We start from the raw sequence: 10,191 nt of genomic DNA, 5'->3' as shown, positions 1-10,191 counted from the left end.
CTCTGTTGCCCGCGTAACTGCTGCCTAGGGCATCCATTGCTCTCTTTCTCTTTTAAAGGTGTTCATGGCGTGACCAAGTCTCAGAGTTGCATGGAGGGTCTGTGAAATTGTGTCTGTGATGTGGAGAAGAAGATAAAAGGTCTCTTCCATTATGTCTCTGTTGTTAGTGTGAACTTTTTGGAACAAAGCCTGATTTAAAAAATTAAAATATATATATATATATTTTTTGTCTCACCTCACAGTGTCTCTTCATTCACATGTCTTTTGGCCTCTTTGTTTTGTGTCTTCTCTCCAGATTCCTGCCTCACCCAGAGCCCTATTTCTCCTGTCATCTAGAATGTTCTCTACACCCAATTTATTACTGTTTCTTCCCATACTTGGTTGCCATATTGGATGGTAGCTCATGCTAGCTCTCATAGCATCCTTCGTCCACCAGTTACCAGGCAGCTTTCTTGGGTTTGGTCTACACAGTCTCATTAATTGTATTATCTATTTTCAAGTTACTCACATGCTCTTGGCTTGTGAGTTTCTGGAAGGTAAAAGTGACCCTTTCATTGATCTATGGTGTCTGCCTGGGGGACCAGGGTAGAGTCAGGTAACTAGAGTCCGTGTCAGAGGTTGGCCATGGTCTTGAGCTCTGGATCCGCTGGTCTTCTGTGGTCAATGCTCCTGCTGGTTTAGTTTCTGCTTCAGATCAGTGAGAGCCCTTCTAGGTCTAGTTCTCTTCACCAACAAAGGCCTGCGCAGAGAGTCCCAAACAATCTGTCTACTGCAGAGGCAGTACAGGGGTTTAAAGTGTCTTTGGGGATGGAGAGGTGAGACCTATATCAAGGTTTTCTGCACAGATGCCTTGGTTTTAACCACTGTCATCTTCCTGCAAGCCTTGCTCTAGATAACACGGACACACCCACATTGTTTTAGATTGAGAACACCCTCCCCTCCTCCATCAAAAGGTGCTCTATCCCTTGTCACTTTTACAATGGTCCTGTCCTCTTGGGAACCTACCCCAGTGTGTCTTGTCAGTGCACCTTAGTGTGATTTGATGGCCTTGTGAGTGGCCTTTCTATCAGTCCTGAGATGTACCTGCTATCTCTCCCTTCCTGCAGATAAGGACTGTTGCCTCTTAACTCTCCCAGAGCCTTGAACCAGTCAGCATCCAGAATGGATGCACTGATGAAGGACAAGCTTCACTCGCTGTTCAATTCACAGTCACTAGACTTCTTCCCTTTACTTCCCTGGCTGCTATTGCCCGGATGCCTTTCATTAAAGAGGGAAGGGAAGGTAACAGTAAGAGGAAATTTATTTGGTGCTAGAATTTGGTTAGACAGTGTGCCATTGTGCCTTGAAAGGACCTCGGGGTCAAGGCCCACAGGATCCACCTAAACTGCCAGCACCGCCATCCCAACTCTAAAATGGTTGAACTATGCAGGGCAGGGCCCTCTGACAGAAAGAGAACAGAAGCACTAGTGAAGTTCAAATGAGGCACTGATGTTGACGGGTGTCTTGGTTAGGATAAAGCTATGATGGTCGTTTACTGCTTTACCTTAGAGGAAGATGGGTGTAAATACCATGGGATGTTACATGTTCCTCTGGGGACTATTCTGCATCTACAATTCATTGTCAAAGAACAAGCTGATTTACATGATTCCCATCTCAAAAGGTAGGCCAGAGTGAAAGGAACTGACTTTGATGGACCTCTGGTAACAGAGATATTTTCCTGTCTGGTAATATGTCAACAATACGTAGACTAAGGTAGAAGGAAAGGAGAGGAGCTGAACCTGTGTGAAGCTGATGGGACTGGACTGGCCCTTCAGTAGATGGCCCTGTGCAGAGATGACTAGGCCCAAAGCCAGGACACTGGTTTCTTGTATAAGCGCTAAGGTCTAGAACATGCTCTTGTGAATTAGACACAAGCAAAGGAATATAATTCCTTCCAAAACTCAAGTTCCTATATTCTTCACTACCCTGTCCAGTGAGTGTGTGTATCTGTGCCTGTGTCTCTTCTGTGTGTACAAAGAACAAAGGTTTCTCCATGGGGGGTGGTGTTTGTGGGACGTCTCAAGCCTGCAGATCTGATACTGCATGGGCATTTGCACTTTGCTCTTGGCTCATATCTGTTTCCTGCCAGAAGCATGTGGGTTCCTGCCAATGCCAAAGCCATTTGACTTCTAAATATAGCGCAACAGATGTGGATAAGGACCATATTATTTTCTGCATTACACAAAGGGTCTTAAAAAAAAAAAAACACCTCAGAAAAGCCAGACAGCAGTCCACTTCTGGTTAGGCTCAGCCAGCTCAGTGTAGGGCAGTGGGGTTAGTTTCATGACTTTTGAAAGTTTTGGTTATTTCACACCAGTTTTGTTTTGTTTTGTTTTGTTTTTTTTGTTTGTTTTAACCTGCACTTTGTGAACAACAAGTGTCCCTGTAATGTGATAATTCTTGTGTTTTTCTTGTACAGTGGGTTCTCTTGCTATCAAAATATCCAGTCATAGTCAATCAGTGTAAAAGAGTGACTGAAGGTATACACTGTTCCTTGAAGCCAGCTGGGGGTGAGGGGTATGCTAAGGCTGTGCTTGGGGGTAAATGCCACCATCTTAACTGGTAGTTCACATTCTAGGCAAGTGGATATATGCTAAGCCTAGCTATTTTAACTGGTGTAGTTAATAGCCCCCGCCATCCTTTCACCATTGCAGTGGTGCCCACAGGCTGGTAGTCAGTGGGCATGGCACATTCCTTTTCTCAAGATATGTGGATTTTACTCGATGCGTCTTTTACTCGAAGCGTGAGGCCCTGGGAAGACCAGCAAGCAGCTCAGCTGATGGCTTTCAAGCTCCTTGAAGAGCCACATGTGATGTTTCTTAGGCAAAAGCGTAGACTTCTCACCTGGTTTTATACAAATGAATCAAATTATAAGGCTAAAAATGGTGCCAGATTTTATCTTCTAGCGTGCCTTTATTGGGGAATCTTGTGAACATGTGAATAGTATACGTTCCTGGGCATCTAAATTCTGTTCAGAGCATAAATTCATGTCCCCTGTCATGTGACCTCTGAAGTGAAATCTACTGTTAATGGATTATATAAGACACCAGACAAGTCCCTAGTACATCTCCCCTTTCTTGGTATCAGAAATTATAGGATAAAATATAATACTAAAAGACTAAATGCTTCTGGCTCTTTTATATATAGATATATATTTAAAACACACAGTAAGAACATAAGAACATCTCAAATCACTTAAAAGGTTAAAGGGGTTATTAACCAAAATATTTGGAAATTTCATAAAATTTAAATATCTGCAAACAATCCAATCAAAGGGAAATGGGGTGGGGGTGGGGGCGGAGGGAAGAAACAAACTCCCAACATTTGGCTATGGAGGACACTTTACATGTTAACCAAATGGTATCACAACATCTTCTTTCAGACAACTAGTCGCTACACCCCATGAGAAAGAATACAAGAGCAACATTGGAGACATCCCCCAATCCCACGCACCCAGTTAGAACATTCCATTAAGACCTCCTGTGCCACAGACTTTCTTTCATCCCATAAGCCATGTTACATCTCTATAGCACAATGCCAAGCGGCCCTCAGGTTCTGTAAAGTAGGCTGGTGTCTGTTCTACAAAAATATTAACTTACAGTACATAACACTGCATCATTTTAATCTGTACAGATTTTCCCTCCCACAGGTGACACACATCAGTTTTTACAAGCTAGGAAAAAAAAAATACTTCTCTGACTGTTTACATCTGGGATAATAGTCAACAGTGCCAACCAGAATTTGGAGTGGAGTGTATAGTCTACCACGGCATGAGTACAATATCATAGCATATAACTGCAAATAACAATAGGCAGCTTTCAACAAGTGATACAAAATAAAATTGTCCTGGAGTTTCATTTGTATTTATTTCGATTGGAAAGGTCTAGCTGAGAATGTTCTGCAAAAATAGCCAGCCAACTGATCCAGGAGGGTTGGGATGCAGACTCAGCAGCCTGCGGTACAACCCCAAGCACTGGCGCAGTTCAGGGCTCTTCGAGTGCATCGCTCCAGTGTTACACATGCATTAATCACAATCCTTCAGTTAGTTACTCCTCTAGACAGCTTTCTGTGTGCTTGCAAGTATCCTGTTCCATTTTCATTAAGGGGGCATCTCTTCTTGAGGAACCAAGGGCTTTGCCTTTCAATTTGTTTTTTGTGATTTTTTTTTTTTAATGTTTTGTTCAACTGTCAGGACCTCCAACACTCAGAACACAGGAAGAGTGGCTTTGGTCTTACAGAAGAGGGCTGTGTGCACGAGAGGTGAAATGAAAAGAGTGTCAGAGACAGTTTATAAAAATGGCACATTTATTGCTACAGAACGGTCATGTACATGACTTCATCGAGTAACTACAGATGGGAACAGGTCGTGGTCTAGACCAAGCTGGGTTGTTGGCCTCTTGAAGGAAGTCCGGCACACAACCTGTTTGGACACTTCTACAAATCAGAAATACACCAAAAACATGAAAAATTGAGGCACTCAGCCACACATTGAAAACAAGGTGTAACTGTTTATCTTTTTTTTTTTAAAACGTTTTCCCTTTTTTTCTTTTTTTTAAACAATTTTTTAAAAGTTTTTAATGCTGCAGCTATGTGTACAGTCGCAAAAACAAAACAAAACATAACGAGAAACAAAAAAGTCCATACTGCAACCTACAACTAAAAACAAACAAACAAAAAAACCTGAAAACAAAAACAAACAGAAGAAGCTATACCATACAGTTTCATCTCAGTAACACATGGTAAAATAACATCTTTTAAATAGTAAAATAAAGTAACAAACTTTTACTCATAATGATTCCAAAAATCTACAAAGAAGAAATATTCAGAATCTGACAATTTTTTTTTGTAATATCCATGGTATAAAAGGATTACTCCTGCGAAAAATAAGCCAAATATATTTTTTTTATTTTTAAATTTAGTTTTTTTCTTCCTACTAGGGTGTACTACAGTCTATTTTTATAGCAAAAAGAGCACTAGACAGACGAAGCTTTATAACAAAAAGCCAGGCACTGATACATGGTAAATCTCTGCTTTTTTTTCTTATCTTCACTTAATTGCATCACAAGTAACAAGAATGAAAAAGGCCACAGTTCATATATTTCACCATTACATATGTCTATAATACTTGAAATGAGCATATGGCGAAACCAGTACTGCACAGAGATGAGTCACTTCAAGTCCCATGAGAAAAGACATCTCTAAAGAAAAACAAACATAACCAAAGCAAAGTCAAGAGGAGGCCCACAGGCCTTGGTGCCCCATTGTCTTGGAATCCAGCACATTCCATCTTCACCTCCGTATGTGTTATTTATTTATTTATTTATTTATTTATTTATTTATGCTTCCAGTCAGCCGGCAGACTACATGTGCTTGTTCATGCTGAATGGTTTCCTTCCTGACTTAAGTTCCGTTTTGAACACAGACCATATTCTGCTTGTTGGATGCAAAGATGGAAAAAAAAAATCCTCTCAACCCCTAGTCTCAATTCGACTCCCTCCCACTTCCCAACCCCTCATCAAAACAAAGATCATGAATAATAATAATAACAACAATAATAACAATAAAATCAAGATAGGAAAAAAAAAGTGGAAAGACTAAACAAAACCAGGAATCGGAAGACTGAATCGGAATCAGTTGTACCACTGGGTGAACTGACAGTTGTAAAAGCGTTAGTGTTCATCACTGCCACACAGAAGACAAAAAGAGTAACAACTCCAAGATGGACAGATCCCTAATTCTGCATACTCATAAATTACTTTAATGTGGAGGTGGATCAACTGTTCCAAGTTGCTTTCAGAGTCTCTTAAACCGATCCTGAACCTAAGCATCACCGTCCTCATATATGTCTAGTATAGTATATGAACACTTATGAAATGTTTGTATAGTATTTTAATCCTGACTTCTGCTAAGTTTCTTTCAAAAATCCAGTGCAGGAATACCAATATCTTACCTGGGTTTGATAATTACAAAATAACAACAAGAAAAAAAAAAAAACACATTAAAACGGCCACATTCCCTTTCTCCTTCTTTTTAAAACTGGAGATACAACCCGATAACCACAGAGAGGGTCAGATCATGTTTCTGCACCAAGCAGAAAGCAGCCAGCAGCTGCTGCTGGCCTTTGGGGAGTCTTTTGCTTATTTCCAAAAGGAATTTGACAATAGCCATATTACATTACCAAGTAATGAATACATCAAAGCTGGTGAACATGAAATTGCAGCTTTTTCTCTGTCCGAGTGAGAACAAAATATAAAAGCACCAATTGAAAAAAAAAAAATCCTCAAATGACTGCAATTTAATTTTTTGCTTTGTTTACAGATTTGAAAAACTTTGATTCCGCTTTAGTAAGCACCTTTATGATAACATGTATCAAAAGTGCCATTCTGAAGATATACATCAATGCGGGGAGTATTTCCAGTTCCCTAAAGAGTAAACACCATATTCTCTCTATACGCTTCTCCTGAATGTGATCAGGGTGTACCTGCTTCCTATATAATAACATTGTTCCTAGGGATACCCGCCTTGGCAGACTATACAAAATGAGTGCAGAATGTATCACGGAAAGAAAGTCTTTAACATGGTGAGAGACCACGTACACATGGTTTCCATCGTTCAGGGAGGAGGGGAAATTATTGTCTTCTTTGCCCTTTTGGAGCACCTTTGTGCCACCATATCACAGGAAAGCCCCCAAAGAACTTTCTATGAAATTTGATTCCTGCTATTCCCCTACATTTTCAATCCACCTCCACATTTTAGGAACTTCTCAACAAATCAAAGCATTTTAGTTTTATCGCTACTGAACATATTTACAATTTTCAACACACACACACACACACACACACACACACACACACACACACACGCAAGAGCACACACACACACACACACACACACACATATACACATGCACACAGCTAATCAAAATGTTCATGGGTTTGTAAAAGGTGACCACGTGGTAACTATCTTATTTGTTCTTACATTTTCAGAAATGAACATAAATTTCAGATTCTCGTAGCTCACTATTTCATTTAAATGACTTTTTAAAACCACACAGTTAAAAAAAACAAAAAACTGATACAATGTATTAAAACACATAATAACAAGAGTCTACATGTAAAAATATAACTTTTACATACACAGTTTCAAAATAATGATAGGTTTGCCATTGGTTGCATAAAATTTACAGATGTGTTTCGTCACTATGTAACTGGTAGTTCAGGACAACAAATGTGGTAGTTAGACCATTTCCGCGGAGTTATGGCATTTACTCAGTGCTGATAGGTGGAAAAACTACTTCAACAGGGATTTTTTTTTTTCCTTAATACATGCCAAGATTGTGTGGCTGTCAAAATAGAACCGAGTTAGAGACAAAAGGATGCTGACAAATGCTTAAGTAGGAGTACTATGTGTTCACTGCACTACACACCAAAGTCCATTGTTGGAAAGATTTAGGATGGGAATTGGTTCAATTGTGCCCAGAGTCAACGCTAGCTATCTGATGAGTTGCCGTGCCGTAGTTTGATCTATGTTTCTATCAAATGTTAAGTATAAACTTCACTCATACTGGCCAGAGAGAATACTGCGTTACCCCTCCTCACAAAAGTGCAACTTAATGCTTTAGGGCTTATAAGGCTTGTTATAATGCTGCGTGATTGGTTGGCATTTTTTTTTTTCAGACGAAGGAGGAGGCAGGTAAGTCATCTACTTTTTAGTAAACCCATTTTGAAAAAAAAAAAATCAAGAAAGCAACAAAAATCAATCAGCTCTGTCACACTCCTTGCAATTTTCTCATTTGACGGTTTTTGAACTTGACTTTTTTTTTTAAAGTTTTTTTTCTTTTTTCTTTCTTTTTTTTTTTTTTAAATTTTTGTAATTTTTTCCAAAAAAAATCTGACCATGTATTCAGAAACGTCTCGGTCACTGCACACTACTTCGGCTACACAGGTAGGTAACACTTGAATCGTTTTTGTTAAATCACAGCCACTTTGATTATGTTATGTTTCCGATGATATAAACATTGGAAGGCACAGTGGTAACATTGTAGCATTCTAACCGTGTACCTCTGAAAATCCCAGGAGAGGGGAACAAGGGCAGCGCCCGGAGCCAGACAAATGCTTTTTGCCTCGCTCGGGCAATGCTGCATGTCATTCCTACACATGATGTGACTTTTAAGTCCTGTGTTCCCAAAAGACTGGAGAAACAACTTTCTACTATTTATGAATGAGAAGCAACTTCAGGGTCAGCATTTCGTCCTGCACTGCCCCTCCGGAAGCAGAGTTGGCACTACAGGTTACGATAACAAACCGGGGGAAGGGACAAAAAAAATCAGACAAAAAAAAAAAAAAATCCATATTTACAGTAAAATCTTTCTTTTAAAAAAGTTAATCAGTACTATTTTTTTACAGGAGAAAAAAGTCTGAAACAAATCAACAAAAGCTTACCATAGTCACTAAATTTTTAATATATATTTATATATATATTTATAGATATATTTGTCATAGGTCTATAACATCCATCTGTCCCTCCTACCCTAAGGAATGGCTAATGTCATCACTTCGTTGCCATCAGGACGTTTGCTGGTTTTGTTACGAGGGCAGCCGGGCTTCCCCTATTCAATATCCGGTAATTAGAAACACTAGCTGACGTGAATACCAACAAAAACGTTCATGTCGTTTTCTTCAGAAGTACACTTTTTCATTATTGCAAGTTTACAATTTTTTTTTAAATTAAATATTTTTTTCAGACTTACAAATTAATTATATTTTTTTTTTCCAAAAGAAGTTTAGGCACAAATGCATTGCTCCACAGTGTGGAAGGATTGCCATTCAGTCTCTGGGCTGTGTCTCAGCCTGTACATACCGCTTCGCACATTCAGAGTGATATGTTAAAGAAGTCGTCCCTCAAGTTGCATTTTTTCTTTCTTTCTTTCTTTCATTCATTTTTTTGTTTGTTTTTCTGTTTTTTGATAATTGGGAATGCTGAAACCTCTTGCGTCTGCGATTCATAACTACTCAGACTTGTCTTATATTACAAAAGAAACAGGGTTAAGGAGCAGTATTTATGTGGGTTTAGGATAATACAGCTGTTAAGGAAGTGGTCTCTTGTTTTAATGAAGCAAGGTAGCAACTTGGACCTGAGAAAAGAAAAGGAGAAAAAAATTAATATAGTGATAGAAAATAACTTTTTAGTATTTTTTTTTTAAATCTCCTTTTTTTTTTTTTTTTAAGAACTAAAAATAATTGGCTAATCTGGGGGAAAACCTGTTGTTTGTGGCTCAAGTGCCACAGGGAACTATGGGGTGGCAGCCATGGTGGAAAGGTCACCCAGCGTACCCTTTCACATCTGTCCCATGTGATTCGCTGCGTCTCCCATCCCAGGGTGTGGGCCAGCCAAGGAGAGTGGGGGAGGCTCTGAAGAAACCTTCTCTTCCTCCCTTCTCTTCAGACAGGCAGCTTTCGGGTTCAGATTCCTTTCTGTGGAACATGAAAGCACAAGGCGTCCAGTCAGCACAGGGCTCCACAGAGGGTTGAAGAGCGCTTCTCTGCTCATGCCAGATATTCAGACTCCATTTCACGTGACAGGGCGAGGGACGCAGTTAGGGAAGGTGTGCTACCCAGTGGCGCATCTCAATGGCCATTAACTGCATGCAGAATCTGTACCACCACAGTACAGTATAAAGGAAGGCATAGCGGCTTGGGCCTGACATCCTGAACTTGAAGGTCAGAGTCAGGAACACTGCAAACATAAGTTCGGTCTGTGCTATAGAGTTCTGGGCTTGACTGAGCTACAGCGTAAAAGCCCTCATCAAAACATGAACAACAGTCTTAAACAACAGGCCAGGGAGATAGATGGCTCATTAGGAGTGATTACTGTGAACGCATTAAGGACCTGAGTTCCATGACTAAACACCCACAGAAAAGTCAGGGGTGGTGACAAGCTTGCAGTACAACACTGGCAAGACAGAGAGACAGGCAGATCCTTAGCGTTCACTGGCTAGCTAACACTAGTCTGAAGGGAAAGCCTCAGATCCCAGGGAGAGGCCATGTCTCAAGAAAGGAGCTAGATAACTCCAAAGGAATGATGCCCCAGGCTAACTAACGTTTGGTCTACACACACACACACACACACACACACACACACACACACACACAC

The 10,191-nt window shown here is 40.1% G+C and overlaps 1 protein-coding gene across 27 annotated transcripts in view; it reads right to left on the bottom strand.

The window, feature by feature from the left end:
• Positions 1-4,326: 4,326 nt before the first annotated feature.
• The window catches only part of Tcf4 (transcription factor 4), a 347,041-nt gene continuing 341,176 nt past the window's right edge, over positions 4,327-10,191 (bottom strand). For all 27 annotated transcript variants that reach the window (XM_021214215.2, XM_021214219.2, XM_029547088.1 and 24 more), the window contains 2 exons: positions 9,372-9,512; positions 4,327-9,172 (listed from right to left, as the gene is read on the bottom strand). In XM_021214215.2, coding sequence (XP_021069874.1) covers positions 9,376-9,512 — 137 coding nt within the window. In that variant the 3' untranslated portion in view covers positions 4,327-9,172; positions 9,372-9,375. The remainder of the gene's footprint in view (positions 9,173-9,371; positions 9,513-10,191) is intronic.

This window comes from Mus pahari, chromosome 15 (assembly GCF_900095145.1).
Source record: "Mus pahari chromosome 15, PAHARI_EIJ_v1.1, whole genome shotgun sequence".
Taxonomy (NCBI): domain Eukaryota; kingdom Metazoa; phylum Chordata; class Mammalia; order Rodentia; family Muridae; genus Mus; species Mus pahari.
Note: the sequence above shows the minus strand (reverse complement) of the source record. Positions and strands in the feature narration are given on the sequence as shown.